The sequence below is a fragment of the Natator depressus genome, chromosome 3 (assembly GCF_965152275.1).
Source record: "Natator depressus isolate rNatDep1 chromosome 3, rNatDep2.hap1, whole genome shotgun sequence".
In the NCBI taxonomy this organism is placed as follows: Eukaryota; Metazoa; Chordata; order Testudines; family Cheloniidae; genus Natator; species Natator depressus.
In genome coordinates this window covers 39,049,706-39,072,512 of record NC_134236.1, presented here as the reverse complement: position 1 = coordinate 39,072,512, position 22,807 = coordinate 39,049,706, and the positions used below count along the sequence as shown (strand labels likewise).

The following is a 22,807-nucleotide window of genomic DNA, read 5'->3' as shown; positions in this document are numbered from 1 at the left end:
CAGATAAACTACCTGCTCTGGACAGTAGTATCCAATAAGGGCACCTGCTCCGGGTTACAATTGAAGGCCAACAGCTGATCTAGAGGAGGGAAAATTATTCCCCAAACTGTGGTGAAGGTGGAAGAGCTACAACCTCAGAACAATCTGCTATGTGCAAAAGGGTTTCTAAGAAGGGGGTTGGTGTCCCCAAACAAAATCACTACTCTACATCTCCTTTGTCCCAAGGAGATACAGCGAGCCAGTGGGTGTTCAATGAAATATGGTCCACATTTTAGGCCAAACTCTGTAATGCTTGTATCATCTGCAGATTTCCCCCCTGAAATGTACTAACCCTAAATAAGGTCATCACCAGGTTTCACTAGTCCAACAGTTGAAATGATACAACATTGAAGATGCTGGAATAGCCAGTGTGAGACTCATGAATAAAGGTCAAAGTTTTGTGGTGAATGCAAGTCTACTGTATTCTGGAGGAACCAGGCATATAAACAGGATAGCACTCATCCTCTAACTACTTTTTAATAAATCACTCAAAACGTCGACCCCTATGTCTGATTGACTGTTATAAACCAGAGGCATTGCAATGGGCTTCTGTCCATCACTGTAGTCTACACCCCCACTGAGGAAGCTACAGATGCTATTAAAGATGAATTCTATCAGCAACTGGCAGCAGTGATGCAATCTATTCCACTGCACATGCAATTTATTATACTTGGAGACATGATGTTGTACCTAGTCATCCCAGAAATCTCTTCGGAGCTATACTCAGGCCATTTTGCTCCAGAGCAATAAATGACAACTCTGAGATTACTGTCCCTTTGTGCTTATCACAACATTACCATTACTCGCAGTTTGTTCAGGTGTTTAGATATCTATCAGGAAACGTCGATATCCAACAATGGCCAGATGAGGAATGAGCTGGACCCTGAATCAGTCCAGAATTGTAGTATAGCAATGTAATACTAGGACTACAGAGGTGCAGAAGCCCCGGCAAACACTAGTCATCATCTTCTTGTGGCTAAAATGGCATTTGCTGCTTGATTTCAACTAAGTTTGAGGCACAACACATATATAAAAATTCAGCACTTGCTAACACGTCACAGTGAAAAACAAATTTGATGCACCACGTACTCTTCTGGTTGATGTAGAATTAGCCTAAACGACCATAAGAACAGGCATTTCAGAAGCCATAGATGCCATCCCATAACGTACAAGCAATGCCCCTGGCTGTGCAATTGAGATATTTCAAATTTTGCAAAAGAAATCTGAAGCCAGACAGTGCTATGATGACACTGAACATAAACATTTACGAAGTATTTTTAAGTGAGAGCAAAAGTGGATCATAAAGCTTATTCTGAGAACTTGACAAAAGAGGCAGAAGCGGGAATTAGATCTAATAAATTCCAAACTGCATGCAAAATCATTCAATCACTTTGACCCAAAACTGGACTTTGCATCGGGTCTATGCTCATAAACAAGAAAAAGTTCTGCAAAGGTAAAAAGAATATTATGAGTCTGCACTTAACCATTCTGAACCAACTCCATGTTCAGATCTGGATGCATTAGCAGTAGATCATAGAATCGTAAGACTGGAAAGGCCCTTGAGAAGTCTTCCAGTCCAGTCCTCTGCACTCAAGGCAGGACTAAGTATTATCTAGACCAGTGTTTCCCAGACTTGGGATGCCGCTTGTGCAGGGAAAGCCCCTGGTGGGCCCGGCCAGTTTGTTTACCTGCCGCGTCCGCAGGTTCGGCCGATTGCGGCTCCCACTGGCCGCGGTTCGCTGTGCCCAGCCAAAGGGGGCTGCGGGAAGTGGCGCAGGCTGAGGGACGTACTGGCCGCTGCTTCCCGCAGCCCCCATTGGCCGGGCACAGCAAACCACAGCCAGTGGGAGCCGTGATTGGCCAAACCTGCGGACGCTGCAGGTAAACAAACCTGGGCCAGGGGCTTTCCCTGAACAAGCGGCGTCCCAAGTTTGGGAAACACTGGTCTAGACCATCCCTGATAGGAGTTTGTTAAAATTAGGTTAGACAATCTCCAATGATGGAGATTCCACAACCTTCCTAGGCAATTTATTCCAGTGCTTAACCACTCTGAAAGGAAGATTTTCTAATGTCCAACCTAAACTGCCCTTGCTGCAATTTCAGCCCATTGCTTCTTGTCCTGCTTTCAGAGTTTAAAGAGAACAATTTTTCCCTCCTCCTTGTAACAACCTTTTATGTACTAGAAAACTGTTATCATGTACTTCCCTCCCCTGCAGTTTTCTCTTTTCTAGATTAAACAAACCCAATTTTTCAACCTTCCCTCATAGGTCAGGTTTTCTAGACCTTTAATCATTTTTGTTGCTCTTCCCTGGACTTTCTCAAATTATTTCACATCTTTCCTGAAATGTGGCACCCAGAACTGGATACAATACTCCAGTTGAGGCCTAACTAGCATGGAGTACAGAGGAAGAATTACTTATTGTGTCTTGCTTAAAACACTCCTGTTAATGCAGCCCAGAATGATGTTTGTAACAGTAAGAGTGTTACACTGTTGACTCATTTAGCTTGTGATCCACTATCACCCCAGATCCCTTTCCTCAGTACTCCTTCCTAGGCAGTCATTTCCCATTTTGTATGTTTGCAACTGATTGTATAGCTGCATCTAGTTGGAAGAGGTTCACTCTGCCATAAAGAAACTGCGAAGCAGGCATGCTACTAGAGCCAACAGCATAACACCTGAACTTCTTCAATAGAGCCATGAGTGTAGTATTTTTCTGGGCCTGGACTACTGGGAAGGTACCAGCAGAGTGGAAGGAAGGGACCATTATCTCACTCTATAAGTGGAAAGGCCCATGCACTGGATATGGTAGCTAAAGACCAATAACTCTGCTCCCTGCCCTTAGAGAAGTCCTCACATATGTCCTACTCACCTGACTCCAGCCTCACCTTGTGAAACACCATCCCCCAGGACAATCGGATTTCACTGCTGGGCAATCTACACTGGACACTATACTTGCTCTCTCATTTATGTGAGGTCTTGTCTACATTACCTACTGGATTGACGAGCAGCGATCGATCCAGTGGGGGTCAATTTATCACATCTAGACTAGATGCGATAAATTGACTGCCGAGCCCTCTTCTGTCGACTCTGGTACTCCACCGGAGCGAGAGGTGCAGGCAGAGTCGACAGGGGAGCGTCAGCTGTCGACTTACCACAGTGAAGACACCACAGTAAGTAGATCTAAGTACGTCGACTTCAGCTACATTATTCATGTAGCTGAAGTTGCATAACTTAGATCAATCCCCCCGCTCCAAGTGTAGACCAGGCCTCAGATCCATCATGAATGTAACTAGATAGATCTAAAGACAGCATTACAAGTTATTGTTAGAGCTGCCTTGTGGAAGGCCATACAAGAGTCATCTGTGTTCCCGACATCCTCCTGAGGCTAATTCTAGATCTACATAATAATTCAGGGGACCCATAGGTCTGAGAGATTTTACACTAGATCTGGGGTAAAGCAGGAATGTGTCTTGGCCCCAGCCCTGTGCACAGTGAATAAGCTCTTTGAACATGTTTCAGCAAATATCGGTATAACTATGGGGTCTTCTTCTTTTACCAACCTGGATTATGCAAATAATGTTGACCTCTTTGTTCAGGAAACAAACAGTTTCAAAGATGCACTAGAGAGCTTCCAGCACAAAGCAGCTGCCCTTGGGCTAAGGGTTTTATTGGGCAAAAACAAAAATCCAGAAGTTGATGCAACACATCTGTGCTTCCAGACAAACTGTGTAGGTAGTAGATGACTTCATCTATCTGGGCAATAAATTGTCATCGAAAGGGCACAGTCAGCCAAACATCCTAAAGAGAATTATTTTAGCAGCCTTAGTCATGAAGGACCTAGCATAGGGTCTGGAGCCAAAAGAAGATGGAACTATATATGTTAGGTTCCCTCGACACCTCTTCCACTCGGACCCCCAAAAACTTAATTTGACTCCAAACTCATCACTCAGGTTCCTTTATTTGGCACATTAGTAAAGCTATATTGAGTTGATCAGACTCAAATGCAGGTGATGGATGCAGTGTACATCACAGATACAAAGTCATGCAACAAAACGTTTCCTTATATATATTTCTACCAACACTAACTATACACTTCATGGATGAGCAGGAACCAATCCCTGTACAGCATGCTCTGTCCATGTGCTATTCATGCATAATCTAACCTTTACCTTATCTTATATTTAGGCTTGTTTAATAATACCAGGATGTTCCTGCTGCTCTTAGCTAGCCATCCTGATTCCAGCATACTGCTTGTTATGACAACATAATCTTCCATTCAGCTTTCTACTCAAGGCACTAAGAAATGAGGCAAGTTACTTATGTCAAGCCAAGCCTACAATATACAAAAGTACAGATTTATAAAACCTGCATAATTACAATGCTCTCATATGGATCTGAAACTCAAACGTTGCTTAAACAAGACATCCAATATGGGAGAATTCTATATTTGACATAATCTGACAAAAAAAGAGGAACTGATCACAGAATTAAAAATGAACAGTAACTTAGGTACAAATGGTCATGACTTGATCAAATTTATAATATGCAAACAGAATAAAGTCTCATCCAGTTTTATATATACTGGGTGCTTTATAAGGGCTAATTTTACAAAGCTGTCCTCTGCTCTCTACACTAGCTTCCCATAGAACACCGAACCAAGTTCAAGATCTCATAGAATAGAACTTTATTGAGGGCCAGTCTGTCACTATGGAATGAACTCCCCCATGAACCAAGGACCGTCACAAACGTCACCACTTCCTTTTCTTTGACCTTTCCTTTTTTTGGCCTTGCCTTTCTAACAAACACATACCTGTGTTGTGTGCATGTGAGTGTGTGTACACATGGTGCTATGTGCAAATATGCTATATGTTTTTTTTAAAAATTTCTCACAAAACAAAATACTCTACTGCACAGACTTCTTCCCCTGGGATGAGGATTAGCAAACAAATAACATGTGACAGTTGATAGTCATATTGCTTAAAGCACTACTGGAAAGCACTCTGATACTATGATGATGAGTGTAGTAGAAGAACCTGTATAGAATTTGAGTAAGACTTGCATTGCTACTTTTTTCTACTTTCTTCCTAAGGGGAACATGCAATGTAAATATTGTATTGGCCTGAAAAATGGAGGAAAGTTTCAGTAATCAGATGGGGTATATCATCAGAATTAAGTATTAAACTCCCCCAAATATATATTATATATATTTTACCATAGCAGAAGGGACATATCAGGTCAAAATGGCCTCATAATTGGAATTTGGTAAAACTAAGCTTTAACTAAACCTAAGAACAAATGAAATGGTTCCATTTTTTAAAATTCCTTTACAAACAGGTTAAAAATAAAATTTCTGTAGTGCTTGCCAAACACACATTGGCATTGTGCTACTACAGAAAAACTGGAAAGTGAAATTAAATACAAACAAATACGAAACACACAAATCTATTATTATTCTATCTGAGAGAAATGCAAAATGTAATCTAACAGCATAAACAGTGAAAAGTAAATAAGATGTTTGAGTCTTTCAGTTTAAGTTATCCAAGGTGGGGTTTTTTAATCTATAATTTGTAACTTGTCCTTTCATAAATAATTTTCAACATGTAAAATTATTTAGTTTCATATAGTTATAAAATATACATATACACTAGTTCATCAATGCAAGTCAGGAACAGTTACAATCAGGTATTATTGAACAAGGTCATCATTTCAATGCATTCTAGCAAAAAACACTCCAACCGTTCATTTTAGCACTAAATTGTGAGGGATATCTGAGAGAAATTGAGTTGAGCATTCAGTTAAAGACATTCTCAGTGAGATGTCTTCTTTTACAAGGATTATTTCACAAGTACATTTTGCAAGGTTAACTATACATGTTTAATGGTAAAATAATTACATATATGATATGCACTTTTCCCCCTTAAAAATATTGTTTTTATGTTTCTGATGTAAATCAGTTCAGCAAACCTTCAGCCAATACAAGGCTTGATCTTATAGCTCATAGCAAGGCAAAACTCCCATGGACTTATGTTATAATATGTGGAAAAATCACAAAAAACACTTAGGACTCAATTCAAGAAAGCAAATTTGTTCTTAAGAACATGCATATAGCTAAGCAAGAATGTAAATGCTTTCATAAATAAGGAGGGACATAAGAACAGGCTTAAGTGCTTTTTTTAAAATTCAAGGTCTTAAGGAATGCATCAGAAGAATTAACCTGGATTGACTTCTGTGAGTGTGGTGGCTAATTAAGTATGGTAGATTTGGATTCCAAATTCCAAACAAATTAAAAAACAGCCCAACAACAACAAAATAAAATGCCTTCTGTGTCTCTCATGAACACTGATAAATAATTTGCATAGTATCTTTTAAAAATGAAAAATATACTAATTAGTGCTGCATCCCCAGTCCCAGCTGCTCCCTTTGCTCGGCACAAGAACTATCCAGAAAATGGAAATTCCTTCCCACAAAAGAAAATTGAGTTTTTGAAAAAATTGTTCAACCCAAATAGGAATGAAATATCAGAAACACAACATTTTTCATGAGCAGGGTTTCCAAGAAAAATTCCATTTCAGGAGAACCTACATGGAATTTTTTTGCTTCCCAGCTGTCCCCCTGAATGAAATTGACTTGAGAAGTTGTGAAATTGTCAAGTGAGGGAGGCCGAGAGCCAGGGAGGTGGAGAATCATCATCAGCATCCCCCCTGGAAAGCTTTGGTCAATTTTACTAGAGCTTTCCTGTCCAGTTGCTGATGAGACAGCGAACCCACCTGCTCAGCCTTTCCCCCATCTCTGGGGCCAGAGCAGAAAGCCCAGGTGTTCAGGTCCTAAAACTGGAGGGTAAGCTGAAAGCCTGAGTGCCCAGGATCTCTGCCTCTCCAGCCCCAATGCTGGGGGTGAGACAGGGAGGCAGATTCAGGTAGCTCAGCTTCAGAAGCCTTCCAGGAAAGCATTTGTCAATTTATTGAAGGAAAAACATTTTTTTTGGCAAGGCTGAAATTTTCTGACAAAATATTTGATGAGCTCCACTATAAATACTCTACCTCCCTTCACAATTACTTACACCGGTCAGTGGACCAATTTTTCTAAAGGATTTCAATCTGGTTTATAAATTCATTAAATTGCAAAAAGATTTAGAAAGTTTTGAAAATCTGGCCCATAATTTCCAAAAAAATAGAACTTTTAAAGATAAGTTAGTGGGGGTTACATGCTGCTTCTATTAAGTCAACGTCAAAAATCCCATTGACTTTACAGGGGACAGATTGAAAGCAAAATGTTCAAAGATAAAAGTGCACCCTGTCCCCCTACAACAAATCTCTCTAGCTTTATTGGACACTGAAATAATTTAATTTAGAAGATTCAAAGTGGAGGAAATGATTCTATCTTTGTAGATTTCTTTCTTCTCAGCTAGTTTATTTAACAAGACATCCTTTATGAATCAAGCCAAATAGGCCCTGAAAGTTACTGTGCATTTAAGATAACAAAAAGTCACCATGTACTTAACATACCAGAGATTCATTTTAACATGTCATCCATACTCTTAGAATTAGCAGAATCTGGACTCCCTACTATTCTCACATCCTTGACTTGCAGACTGTTTTCAAAAGATTTTATATTACCATTTTTCCCTTTATTTTATTTAATGATCTTTCTGACTATGTTCTTATAACCTTCTGAAGTTAGTTGGAGCAATGCAGTTTTACCATTCATGTCAGATAGCTCCAAACTAAGGAAATATTTTATTGATCACAAGAAACAGTATCTTGAAGAGAGTCAAAGATGTCTTTTGAGCATTTCTGTGCTAGTTGTGGTCAGCATTGAAAGTTTATAGTAATTGAGACATTTAGAGAATTCCAGGAAAGAAGGACCCGAGTCTGTACAATTACCTGTTTTGGGGAAGTCAACTTAGATGGAGAAGTTAGCTGGATTTCTCTGGCTTTCCAGCTGTTTCCAAAGAATAACTCCTCATGAAATAATTTCAGTCAGATAATAAATTTAATATAACATTAAATGTTAGTGGGGAGGGATAGCTCAGTGGTTTGAACATTGGCCTGCTAAACCCAGGGTTGTGAGTTCAATCTTTGAGGGGGCCATTTAGGGATCTGGGGCAAAAATTGGGGATTGGTCCTGCTTTGAGCAGGGGGTTGGACTAGATGATCTCCTGAGGTCCCTTCCAACCCTGATATTCTATGATTTAACCCATAAATTACAAGGTAATTTAGCACTAAACAGAACAATGTGGGATGAATTTATTAAATTTATTTTTAAAACTTTTGACACCTGGATTCTGGCACTGGACAGGTGGCAGAAGGTTTGGAAATGTCCTATTGAGGAGGTAAGAAGATGACAAGGAACCATGTTCTTGATTTTCTTTAGTATTAGTCTTTCCTCTTTCTTCCATTTTCTCTGCTTTGGTTTCTCTATATTTTCTCCTGGAAGTGGAGCTCTATAGTATGGCACAGACAGATTGGAGTGTCTCATGTAAGAATGTTCTTTCTTGAAACACTGATGGTAACAACAACAAACGCTGCTGAAAATGAAATAGAATAGCTGTTTACTGAAATGTAACAAGTTATGAAATAATGAGAAAGGGTTAAATTCTGTCCCCATTACTCAGCATCATTATTAGTTGCATGCTTGGAAGATTTGTAGTGCTGTGGGGAAAGGAGAGAACTAATCCCCCCTCCTTGCACTCACTTTAAGCCACTACTCATGACTAAGGCTATATTTTAGTCACAGGTATTTTTCGTAAAAGTCATGGACAGGTCATGAGCCATGAACAAAAATTCACAGGTCCCTGAACTGTCCATGACTTTTACTAAAAATACCCTCCTTGACTGAAACTTGTGGGGTGGGGGGGCTGGAGGTACTGGGTGAGGTGGCCCGGGACCCCTGCTGGTACTGGGGAGGGGAGGGCAGCTGGCAGGGGCTTCCTACCCAGCTCTGCGTCCCTTCACCTCTTAGGTGGCGGAGGGGCCAGCACACATGTTCTGCTGCTCCTGCCACAAGCTCCAGCTGCCGCAGATCCCATTGGCCAGGAACCACAGCCAATGGGAGCTGCGGGGGCAGGGCTTGCAGCCATGGGCAGCGCATGGTGTGGCGACCCTCCCCTGGCCTCTCTGCCATGTAGGAGCTGCAGGGGGGGCATGCCAGTGGGAGCAAGGGAGCCTCCCACCCTGAGGTAAACGCCCACCTCAACCCCCGTACCTCTAGCCCTGAGTCCCCTCCCACACATCCAAATTGCTGGTACTGGCCTCTGCAGAGGTCACAGAAAGTCATGGAATCTGTGATTTCCATGACCTATGTGAGAGACTTGCAGCCTTACCCATGACTGTTACTGCAGCCCAGGACTTCAGCAGGTGTTGCAGCTGGTGCACTCCACCACCAGGGGACAGAAATGGTTGATGGATCCTTCAGTAATGGATCCACTCATGCTACCCCTCCTCCAGTTGCCTCACCATGAAAAATCCCATCTGCAAGGTACAGGGAACTCCTGTGGAGTTGTGATCTTAGGCATGCATGTATTGTGGATCCCTAATACAATCTTCCCACATCATTTCCCCCACCTCTCAACCTGGCATTGTGAAACCAAGTTGGCTCTGCTTCATCCATGGCCCACTAGGCTGTGGAGATTCACCCTATGTCTTTTATATATAATGAAATAATAGGCCTCATTGTGGAACCCTTTACCTATGTTGGTGAGCTCTTACTAATGCAAGAAGCCTCACTAAGGTTATTGGAACTCTTTGTGCTAATAAGTGCTCACCAACATCAGTGTGCTATATTAAGACCCATTGTAGGAATATATACCTTATATAGAGAGCATGCATATACTGATACATAATGTAGCATGTGTGGTAACCAAGAAAATTCTGTTGTAACAAATGGACACACTAATTATCTTTACTTGTTTGCTGATCTCCTTTCTCTCTGCCTGTTTGTTTTGCCTTTCTCAGAACATAAAATCTTTGACCAGGCACCATTCTGTGTTTGTACAGCACCTAGCACAACACTTGCCAGAAACAACTAATAATCATCAAACTAATTTCAAGCTGATTATATATGGTAATACACATGCTATTAAAAAGTAAATGTAAGAATTTTAGATTGCATCAGGAAATGCAAAATTATTGTTTGATATTTCTATATTTTCACAATTTTTCATTCTTATGGAGAAAGTCTTTCAGTGTTAAAATATATTAACTACTAAAGGACCCAATCCTCAATTCTGCCTTCTTTATACTCCCAAAATACGCACTGAAGTCAAACATGGCCATCTTGAAGTCAGAGTTTATGTAAGCAAAGAGTGCAGGATCACACCCTTAATATTTGTTTTTCATTTTATGAAAATATAATAAAAATATATAACCCATAATCAAACAAAAGGTTTAGGAGGAAAATCTGATTCCAAACAGGTTTCAGTGTAGCTATATGAATATGACTTTTCAAAAATTAGATCATAACATGTACTTACAATTTTGGCTTAGTTAGCCTATCCTTTCCAGATTCCATTTGATAAAAATAAATATTTGAGATGTTAACCTTGAACACTGTACTATGGCTGTCAAGCGGCAGCCCTAATTGAAGCTGTAAATTACATTACTAGAGAAGATTCAAAATGTTATTTATCTCTCTAGACATGATATTTTCCTTACAGCGGACAATAACAGTTTAAAAAAAAAAGTTGCCCAAGCTCTGCAGATCACTTGTCACAAGAAACTGAAAAGTTGTGAGCTTCCACCAATCTCTTGTTGTTGTTTTTTTCTCCCCATGTTCCCTGTGGAATCATCAACGTGGAAGCATGTCTGATTAGTTCTGCTACTTATCAGAGAACTTGCTGGTTGACCCCAATGAGTTATTGTAGAATATGTTTCAAAATTTTACAGAAGCTGTCTCCTAAATTCTCCTCACCAGTTGAAGTTTGTCCTGGTGACTAGATGCTTGTTCAGTCCTCTGTCTACAATAAGATTCCTGAATTCAGTGCATTTCCTAAAGGACAGATATTAGAAATAAATTGGCATTAATTGACAGTCTCATCAAAAAGAGAAAGACTAAGGTGTGAAATGAATATTGAGTATAAATGATCATCTTATCCCAGAGATGGTCCCCAGAGAGCCAATTTTTTGAAACTCTTGGAGAGGAAGTGTGGAAAGGCTTACAATAATGCTACATGCAGACTTTGATTTTCAGGGGTGTCAAATCAGCATCTTTGATAAGCTGTAAATTCTCAACAATAATAACAAAACTAAAGAATTTTCAAAAGCAATCAGTGTGGCCTAATTGCTCCTGTTGAAGTTGAAAGGCTTTTTACCATTGACTTCAATGGGAATAGGGCTAAGCCAATGCTGAGCACTACAGAAAATCCCAAACTTATAAAAGTAGCTATATAAAATACTTAAAGAAATTATTCTGTATTACATGTATTTTTTTCTCATTTAGAAAAAAATGCTAATAATCAGAAGCTGGTTCTAATAAAAGCTGCAAGCTTTTGAAAGTCTCTCCAATCCAATCACCCACATCACTTTTGCTTTCACTTGCAATTTCCTAAAATTCTCCCAATAAAGTTGGAGATGAGCCTAGACCAAAACCCTGGTTCTGGTTAAAAACATAAGAACGACCATACTTGGTCAGTCCAATGGTCCATTTAGCCCAGTATCCTGGCTTCCGACAGAACAGGTAATCATGAAGTGATCCATCCACTGTCACCCATTTCCAGCTGCTGGCAAACAGAGTCTAGGGACACGTCAGAGCATACTTTTGCATCCCTGCCCATCCTGACTAATAGCCATTGATGGACCTATCCTCCATGAACTTCTGTAGTTCTTTTTTTAACCTTGTTATACTCTTGGCAACATCCTCTGGCAAAGAGTCCTACAGCTTAACTCTGTGTTGTATGAAGAAATACTTCCTTTTGCTTGTTTTAAACCTGCTGCCTATTAATTTCATTTGATGACTCCTGGTTCTTGTGATATAAAAAGGAGTAAATAACACTTCCTTATATACTTTCTCCATACCAGTCATGTTTTTATAGACCTCTATTATATTCCCCCTTAATCATCTCTTTTCAAAGCTGAAAAATCCCAGTTTTATTAATCTCTTTTCATATGGAAGCTGTTCCGTACCACTAATCATTTTTGTTGCCCTTTTCTGTACCAATATATCTTTTTTGAGATGGGGCAACCACATCTGTACTCAGTATTCAAGATGTGGGCATACCATGGATTTATATAGAGGCAATATGATATTTTCTGTCTTATTATCTATCCCTTTCTTAATGATTCCCAGTATTTTGTTACTTTTTTTTTGACTGCACATTGAGTGGGTGTTTTCAGAGAACTATCCACAATGACTCCAAGATCTCTTTCTTGAGTGCTAACAGCTTATTTAGACCCCCTGATTTTGTTTGTATAGTTGGGATTATGTTTTCCAATGTGCATTACTTTGCATTTATCAACATTGAATTTCATCTGTCATCTTGATACCCAGTCACCCAGTTTTGTGAGATCCCTTTGTAACTCTTCGCAATCTGCTTTGGGCTTAACTATCTTGAATAGTTTTATATCATCTGCAAATTTTGCCACCTCACTGTTTACCCCTTTTTCCAGATCATTAATGATAGACCAGCAATGGTCCCAGACACACCCCTGGGGCACACTGGTATTTACCTCTCTCCATTCTGAAAACTGTCCATTTATTCCTCCCCTTTGTTTCCTATCTTTTAACCAGTTACTGGTTATGACATGATAGTTATTTCTAATCAGATACCAAACCTTTTGCTCCTCTCTCCCTGCTTCCTGAGGGTGCACGGAACGGCATGGAGCCCTTGCAGAGCTGGCAGCCATGTGGATGTAGTAGTTTGTGTACTCCCCCTACATGCCAAAGAGCTATGCTATGCAGGGAATATGCCATGGCTATATGCAATGTGCACAATCTAGTGGTAAGTAAATATCTTATTCTTAGTTTTCCAAATTGTGTAAATATCCCAGTGAAGCCATCATAGGCCTTCTAAACACCATGGCATTCTCCATTTCTTTTCTTTTGTTTAACAAGGTAAAATATGCTTGAAGGACTACAATATATTAGGGGATCTTAATATGTCTGCACTATTTCCTAAGAAAATTGAATATACTTTCTGAAAAATATAGAGGCATGCTTTCTATCCTCCACTACAATGTGTGTTGGGTTATAAAATGCTGCCTGTTAGTAAACCAACCCATGGAATGGGAACTACTGTGGCTCCTTTGCATTCTCTTTCTAGTTCTATATGCTACAGAGTCTCCACACAGACAGTCCAGTCCAGGAAGCTGCTGTTCCGTTTCATGTGCTCCCCACACGCTCAATGTTTGTAGTTCTTGCTACATGGCAGCCATCCTGCCTGAGCGGAATGATGTGTGGAGGGTGGAGGTGCAGCCACAGGTCAGATTTACAGAACAGCATGGGCCCAGAAGTAACCAGATTTATTATGGGGCAGAGAGAAGCCATGGCAGCTAAAAGTATAACAAAGGTGTGACACACAGGAATGCTGATTTTCTGGCTTTGGTCATGTGCCATGGTTACAAATGATCATATACCTCAGTCACATGACAGGAGTCTGTATCCACTGACTCCAGTAGTTACTGTTGCATCTTCTTCTCCCAACCCCCACATTTAAAATAATGAAATGCAAATAAATCAGTAATAGCCATCATAAATCTAATACGGGCAGTTAACAAAAGGAATCATTTGTTTCACTGCTGAGGTGGATCCAACAACTGTAGACTCTGTTTACTGCTTGTCATAAATATAAAGGGAAGGGTAAACCCTTTTAAAATCCCTCCTGGCCAGAGGAAAAATCCTCTCACCTGTAAAGGGTTAAGAAGCTAAAGGTAACCTCGCTGGCACCTGACCAAAATGACCAATGAGGAGACAAGATACTTTCAAAAGCTGGGAGGAGGGAGAGAAACAAAGGGTCTGTGTCTGTCTATATGCTGCTTTTGCCGGGGATAGACCAGGAATGGAGTCTTAGAACTTTAGTAAGTAATCTAGCTAGGTATGTGTTAGATTATGATTTCTTTAAATGGCTGAGAAAAGAATTGTGCTGAATAGAATGACTATTTCTGTCTGTGTGTCTTTTTTGTAACTTAAGGTTTTGCCTAGCGGGATTCTCTATGTTTTGAATCTAATTACCCTGCAAGGTATCTACCATCCTGATTTTACAGGGGTGATTCCTTTACTTCTATTTACTTCTATTTCTATTAAAAGTCTTCTTGTAAGAAAACTGAATGCTTTTTTCATTGTTCTCAGATCCAAGGGTTTGGGTCTGTGGTCACCTATGCAAATTGGTGAGGATTTTTACCAAACCTTTCCCAGGAAGTGGGGTGCAAGGGTCGGGAGGATTTGGGGGGGAAAGACATGTCCAAACTACGTTTCCCAGTAAACCCAGTTAGAGTTTGGTGGTGGCAGTGGATATTCCAAGGACAAAGGATAAAATTAATTTGTACCTTGGGGAAGTTTTAACCTAAGCTGGTAAAAGTAAGCTTAGGAGGTTTTCATGCAGGTCCCCACATCTGTACCCTAGAGTTCAGAGTGGGGGAGGAACCTTGACACTGCTCTTGATGTTTTTCATTGTCAATGAGTTGACATCTATTCCTTCTGTCAACACACAAGCTCAGGAGCATCGTGGATGTCCTCATGAAAGAGAGAGCCAATGTTCTCTTTGGTTTTGTTAAGATGTCATCAGTTCTTTTTGGGGTTGTTACAGTCTTTGTGTAGATGGTCCAACTGTTATCTTGGCAAATCTGCCTTTTTCACTTTCAGTTTAGAATTTAACACTCTCTCCCATTTGCAATAAGGGTAATTGTTTAACATTTTGTTCTTGTATTTCTTCCATTTTAGTTTCTTAACTTAAAGGTTAATTGTCCTTGGCTCAAGTAAAGATCCTATTACAAAGATATCTTTTCTTCCTTCTGTTTGAATGGGTGAACCTCATGAAGCATTGTGAGGTGGCTAGTCTAACAATGAAAAATGTAGATCCTTTGAATCTACCATGGTTTTGCTTAAATCAAGTTATCTACTCTATCAACTGACATCTCTGGGGCATAATAAGGGCTTGATGAGGAATGCCTGACATATTAAAGAAAATTGCCTGAGTGAACCAGTTGTGAGTTCTGATAGTAATTCAGCTGGAATCTCATGGTGAGCAAATTAATTTACGCGTCATCACAACACTGATGTGTAAACCGAATTAGTGGTCCACAAAGAACTTACCGTAAGCATTGCTGTTTAATTCAAATAGCTCAGTTCCAATCTTGTACCAAGGTGATTGGGAATTTCATGTGGTTTCAGTGTTCCTTTTCCAGTCTGTTTCCTATATTTATTTCACATTTTACACTAGGCATGAGTCAGACTTAGCCACAACAGACTTTTACTTTATTCTTACATTTCTCAATATCCAGATGGATATAGTGAATTATAGTTAGCATTTCCAATCTTGGACTGTGATATGTCACAATATCATTTATACAGAATCCCAATGTACGTAGCAATTTCATCCAATGGTCCCAGTACGTTTTTATGCTTACAAGATGAATAGTTTTTGTATTGGATAGTTATCTAGAATTACTATCTAAAGATAAAAGAAGAGGAGTACTTGTGGCACCTTAGAGACTAACCAATTTATTTGAGCATAAGCTTTCGTGAGCTACGGCTCACTTCATCGGATGCATGAAGTGAGCCGTAGCTCACGAAAGCTCATGCTCAAATAAATTGGTTAGTCTCTAAGGTGCCACAAGTACTCTTTTTCTTTTTGTGAATACAGACTAACACGGCTGCTACTCTGAAACCTATCTAAAGATAGTAGTAGTAGTATTTTTACTTAATATGCATGCTGTAGTAGCACTTGTGCCAGAACCCCATTATGCTAGGCACTGTACACAAATAATAAATGATGTTCCTTTCCCCAAGGAGTTTACAGTCTAAAAGCTGCTGTAGGTTGCAGTGTTGTCAACCCAAGCAATTTTATTATTAGTCTCATGGTAATTGGTGTTCTTCTTAAACCCTTATCTCCTAGGATGCCTGTTATTACATAAGAATACAGCTTTAATTTTTTTAAAAAAAATAAGTGTTCAGCCCTGCTGATTGTAGAGAAAAGCTTGAAAATGTGAAGACTAAAAGCTCAAAAAGCAGACACAAATAAAGAGAACCCAGAGTGTATTACTTTTTTAAAGAGTCATGAATTTTAAGGTGTGTTTGTTTTTTGTTATTTAGTTTTTTGGCCATCTGACTAATGAATGCTTAGGGTTGGCAGTGTTCAGGCTGGGTCATTTTGTTTCCTGTTGGGTCTTATTTTAGAAATGGGTAGAACTCCAGTCACGTTGGCATCAAAATCTTCTTCTTGAAGCTCTTCTATAAATAACCTGGGATTTGGGAGCTCCGGGTTCAATTCCCTGCTCTGCCACAAATTTTCTATATTGCCTCCTGCAAGTGACTTAGTGCCAGCCAGGCCTCATTTTCTCCTCTGTGAAATAGTGCTGCTCTACCCCAGCAGGGTGTGGTGAGGATAAATAAAAAATTGTTAAATATTCAATATTACAGTAATGGGGACCATGTCTCTTAGATAACTTTCACTGTTTTTACTTGCTTTGTAAGAAGCCCCTTGCTGGTTCTGTATTTCACATTTATTAAGGGTGGGGTTTTTTTTTCAGTTTTCGTGATCATTTTCTGAAATCTAAGTGATGCTTTGAACAATGGTTTCCAAAAGTTTCTAGTTTGTTTCTGCTTCAACTGATTGCTGTCCATAAGCATATTCATGAAATCACTCACAACCAAAAACAATTACCACCTTTTCTTTCTCAATCTGAGCTCAGTTTTATTGTGTTTTAGTGAGTGCTACAGAAGTACATACCTCAGGGCCATCATTTTATCGAAGAACAGTTCACAATTCATGTGATCTTGTATCGACTGAAATGTTGGGCCTTTTGTTAATCTCAAAGTATTTCAGTACCTGTGCTTCTGTGACAACTTTTTTAATTCCCCAAAGAATTATTTTTTAATCATTGCTGTTCCATTCTGTAATATCTTCATGCGGTATTTCAAATGAAGGGTTTCACTGTGATAAATTAGGGATTAGATATATTAACATGCTCATGAGCCTCTGTAAAACCTCCTTTCTTAGGTTTGATTTGAGCTCCTTTGTCATTGAATGTGTGTCCTAAATTATTAATCTAATTCAGTTTTTAGCTCACATTTGCTCCTGTTTAATTTAAGGTTTTCTTTGGAATGCTGGGGTGCTCATCATTTTCACCCCAAATCAACAAATCAACAATAATTTCCACTTTACCCAGATCCTCAAAAATCTGTAAAATCTTTGATGCACATCACATGTTGCTGTTATAATGTTGAGGATCCTGCCTTCTGCAGGTATCCCAGGATCCATGTATCCAGTTCTTCAGGGAGAGAAAATGCCCAATGTAATGGTTTTGAACAAAACTCTAAAATTGAAACTCTCAAAGTTTACTAGTCCATATATGAATATTTCCTGCCTTAGGTATAACATGTGATTCAGGATTTTCAAATCTGTGGCTAAATGAAGGCATGGGTAAATGTCATAATGTATCAGTATATGCAAAATTTGTTGCATGATTGCAGTAGTCCTTACTTCAATATATTTTATGCACTGTTTTTTTCTTGACGATTGTGTATAGATATTTAAGGGAAAGCACAAACACATTCCAAATGAAGTTCTACCCTGGAGTGATCTTACGTTGTAATCAGAAAGAATTTGGATGGAGAAAAATAGGAGATTTATGAGTAAAACACTGACATTAAAATGAGCCTATTTGTATCATCAATTAGAAGTGGCCTTCAAATTTTAATTAAAACATAAATGAATTTAACATCACACAAATAATAAAATCAAAACACAGGCATAGCACCAAGATCTCTGTTTTGTTTTCACATAAATGCTTATTTTAATTTCTCTCCTAAACTCTGTTTCTTAACAATTTATATTACTATGTGTTACTAGCTTTTGAAGAGAGCACAGCTCTAGATGCATTTCAGTGCTTTCTGTACTGTATGAACTGATAGACTGTGCTTACTGATTCTCATTTATTCTCTACAGGCTCCATCATCGCCCTCCTCACCCATAGCTAATGAACCAAAATATGAAAAGCGCTGGCTAGACACCCTATCAGTTCCTCTGTTGATAGCTCGAATCTCAAGATACAAAGCTGGAACAGATAAATTAAGGTTTGTAATTTGAAAGGGAAAGAAGTGGGTTAACTAACTGCACCTCATTTTTATTGTGAAGGTGTTGGCAGCGGAAGAATGCTTTTACTTGAGAGATTAAAATTTTTAGTTCATATTATTATACAAAACCATGCTGCCTATTTTCTCTTGTAATTTATAACATGCATAGGAGGACTGTTGAAGACAAAGAAAAAGTAAAAAAGGGCAATAAAATAAGTAGGTAAGATAGGGTAAGTAAGTAAGATAGGATTCATCACCAGGTCTTTTTAAGAGGTTTCCATACCCCTTTTTCGCCTTACATCCTGTCTGCCAGTTCTCAGTCTGGTCACATACCCTTCTAGTGTGGTCAGCCATCTGGGGGAAAATACGGGTTTTGTTACTTTTTTTTTCCATGGGGAATGTTAGGGATCATTGTGTGCATGTGATTTTATGTGTGAAGAATAGATTTTTAGATAATTCAGAAAATAAGGCAGGTTCTGAGAAGAGATAAAAAATAAGGGAGGTTATTAGAGAGAGAGAGAGAGAGATAAGGGAGGTTATTACAGACAGAGAGGAAAGAGAGAGAAAAATAAAGGGGTTATTAAAGAAAGAAGAAAATAAAGATTATTAAAGAACAATGAGGAAAAATAAGGGCTCTTAAAGAAAGAGAGCAAAAAGGTTTACTAAAGAAAGAGAGGAAAAATAAAGTTTATTAAAGAAAAGGGAAGAAAAAATAAGGTCTAGTAGTAATATGTTTGATAGGGTTGATCACCATGTGTTTTTGACAGGTTTGCGCACACCCTTTTTGCATTTGTCCCGTCCTCCAAGTCCGTATCCAGTCATGTGCACTTTTAATAGGATCAGAGAATAATTGGAGTGGAAGGGACCTGCAGGCATCTTCTAGTTCAGTCCCCTGAACTCCATGCAGGACTAAGTATTATGTAGACCATCCCTGACAGGTGTTTGTCTAACTTGCTTTTAAACATCTCCAAATACAGAGATTTCACAACCTCCCTAGGCATTTTATTTCAGTGTTTAACCACCCTAACAGCTAGGAAGTTTTTCCTAATGACCAACCTAAACTTCCCTTGCTGCAATTTAAGCCCATTGTTTCTTGTCCTAATCTCAGAGTTTAATAAGAACAATTGTTTGGCTCATTTAAACAACAACAACAAAAAAACCACATAACACACTCACCTTTTTTAAAAACAATGTTTTTTAAAGTGTTGCCTAGAGGAAAACTTTTATAATGAAATCTTTAACTTTATACAAAACACACAGACACACACATCCTAACTTAAAAGGAAAAAACAGTTTATGTAAAACAGTAGATAAGAACGCTATTTCTCACCCACTTTTTAAATGCTATCAAAGTTTTAACAGTTTCCTAAAGGGAAAAAAAAAACTCTTGTAAAGAAGGCTTTAGATTTATACAACATTAAAAAATAAAACTCACACAGGGGTTGGCAACCTTCGGCATGTGGCCCATCAAGGTAATCCAAAGGCAGGTTGCGAGACATTGGGTTTACTTTGACCCCGCAGGCATGGCCCCCCGCAGCTCCCAGTGGCCACGGTTTGGCTTGAGGAGGAGACACATTTTAAATCTGTCTCTGAAGAGAGAAAAGCAGTAAAGAAATTTGTACTGAGAGAGATCTAGAATTCAATCCCCAATGAGCCATATGCAGGAGAATTAACTTCTGTCTCTACTTCTGCCACAGACTACCTTCCTGTGTGACGTTAAGCAAGTCATGTTAGCTAAAATTGTGACACGTGGTCACCAAATGTGGTTTCCTCATTTCCTGTGCACCTGACTTGAGGCATCTGGGGCCTGACACCCTAATTGCAGGTGAAGTCACTGGGAAATGTGAATGCTCAGTACCATTCACATACCAGGGTTGTGAGTTCAATCCTTGAGGGGCCATTTAAGGATCTGGGCCAAAAATTGGGGATTGGTCCTGCTTTGAGCAGGCGGTTGGACTAGATGACCTCCCGAGGTCCCTTCCAACCCTGATATTCTATGAGTCTATGGGCTGTTGGGGCCATGTGCTGGGTCCAGGAGTGTCATGAAGGGAACCCAAAAGGGGAAAGGGATAGCTCAGGGGTTTGAGCACTGGCCTGCTAAACCCAGGGTTGTGAGTTCAATCCTTGAAGGGGCCATTTAGAGATCTGGGGCAAAATTGGGGGCTTGGTCCTGCTTTGAGCAGGGAGTTCAACTAGATGACCTCCTGAGGTCCCTTCCAACCCTGATAGTCTATGATTCTCAGTCAGGCAGTGTAGTCTGGAGGAATGAGCACATGGATGGGAGTCAGGAGACTGAGTTCTAACCTTGACTTTGCCTCTGTTTCATTGCATGACCTTGAGCAAATCACTTAAGACATCTGTAGGGTGGGATAATAATTTATCTCCCAGGCAAATTGTGAAAATACATTCATTAACGTTGGTTACACATGCAGTCACTGTGGGTTTCAAAAAAAAAAAGACGGCAAGGAAATGAATAATTTTGTATTCAGGGTTTGGATGGCATGCAATACGTAAGGGATCAGATTGGGCCACACATTGAATGATGAGAATGAAAAGAATTTTTGAATAGTTGCCTCTTTCCTTGAGCATCATCATCCCGTGCATTGAATGAAGCATAGATCCTGATTGTACGTGATCATTTACTTAAAGCTATCTTAAAGCAAAAGGAGACAGAATTCAGGTTGCCTGGGAATTATTTAACTTTCAAGAGCTTGACTTTGCAATCAAAATTATGTTCTTTTAACACCATTGTAATTTTACTTTGTAGAAAGGCAGTCCAAGGTTAACCTCCAATAGAAAAATATTTTGAAAATACCTGCCAATTGGTGCACACCAAAAGCCAAATATAATACTATGAAGAAATATTTTTATAAGCAAGGGAAGAACAAATAATTGGCCGGCGTTTTCAAAATATTTACCTATAGGAGGTTATAAGATCTTCAGTGCTTAGTAGGCTGTTTAAAAGATTAGCCTTAATTTAATTGTGCCTGCTGGTCTGATGCTGTTTTGAAAAGTTTTTTTTAAGATTCTTTACATCTTCTCTCAGGGACGAGAGAAAAATTGCTTTGTATGGCACCAAACACGTTATCTGCACTGAACAAGTAAGAAACTAGTAAGAGGCAATGTAAGAAGTCAATCTTACGTTTCTGAAAAATCTTTCAGATATTCTGTTTCTTGCTCGTGAATTTGCTTTGTTATACAAACTGTCATAAACAGGGCAGACGTCAATCCAGTTATTCTTGCTGTCTGACTGTTACAGCAACTTGAAATGACCTTGCTGATCTTATTTGTTTTGTTTTTTTAACCATGATTGTTGTGAGTAAGGTGTATTTTCAGCTTTTTCTCTTTCTTTCTGTAAATAATCTTTTCTTCAAGCATTTCAGACAGGTATCTGAACAAAACTGAGATTGTCTGTCGTAGGGTTTTAAACTATGTGCAACTTTACTCAAGTTTGTCTTTGCTGTTCCTTTTATAATGTCTTACAAAGAATATCATGTCAGTGTGTTGACATTATTGATTATAACTCTGTGCTGACCTTTCTTGAGTTCTGTTTGTATCAGACATGTTTTGCACTGGTACCATGAGAGATGCAGTGTTGCATAGTGGATAGTGCACTGGACTAGGACTCAGAAGATATAGATGCTATTCCTGGTTGTGGCACTGGCTTCATGAGTGACCTTGGACAATCACTTCACCTCTCTGTGCCTCAGTTTGCCTCTCTTTAATAATGATAATGAGGATAATTACACTTACCTCCTTTGTAGAGCAGTCTGAGAGTTACAGATAAGAAGTGCTGTAAGAGAGTTAGGTCTTATTATTATTGCACCATGTCTGTTTATTCTGTCTGCCAAGCTAGATTCTACTATACTTTTAGTGGGATTGGATTAAAAGTCTCATCTTGGTTCTCTTCCAAATCATAAGTACCTTAGTATTCACCTTGCTTAGTTTTAACAGGAAAGCTGATCCTTTCCATGCTCATTTGTGTCACCGGATGGCACCTTCCTCTTTGATTGTTAATTACCCTTTTTAAAAAAATTATAACTAAAGTGTAGTACTTGAACGGGGGGTCTCTCACCTCTTGGGAGACTACTATGAACCACTGGGCTAAAAGTTATACGGTGGGCATCACCTCCTCTGGCCAGATTTTGAATGGGAACCAATCTGGTAGGTGGCCTCTGAACAAGCCTGCCAGACCAGGACCCGCACATGTGTTAGGCAGCCAAAGGCCTATCTTCCCCTGGTTTGTCAATCGCTCTGGGACTTAGCTGGAAGACAGGTTTTGGATACCTAGAATTAGATGGCAGTGAGCATACTCTGAGGCAAAAACATAGGGCCCTAGGGAACTTTCTCCTTGAAAACTTAGAGGCCAAGAAGCCTACAGGGCTTTGACAGGAGTTTTGTGCATTGCAGTGGTCCCAAAATTGGGACTTAGGTGCCTAAAACATGGACTTAGGCACCAACTTCCTTTGTGCATCCAGCCCTGTGGCTTTACTGCATGTTTGCACAGTGCAATAGAGACACTGATCCCTAGCTGGGACACTG

The 22,807-nt window shown here is 39.4% G+C and overlaps 1 protein-coding gene across 1 annotated transcript in view; it reads left to right on the top strand.

The window, feature by feature from the left end:
- SNTG2 (syntrophin gamma 2) overlaps nt 1-22,807 on the top strand; it is a 452,341-nt gene that overhangs the window by 314,905 nt on the left and 114,629 nt on the right. Inside the window, exon 9 of the mRNA XM_074947749.1 lies at nt 18,138-18,265. Coding sequence (XP_074803850.1) covers nt 18,138-18,265 — 128 coding nt within the window. The remainder of the gene's footprint in view (nt 1-18,137; nt 18,266-22,807) is intronic.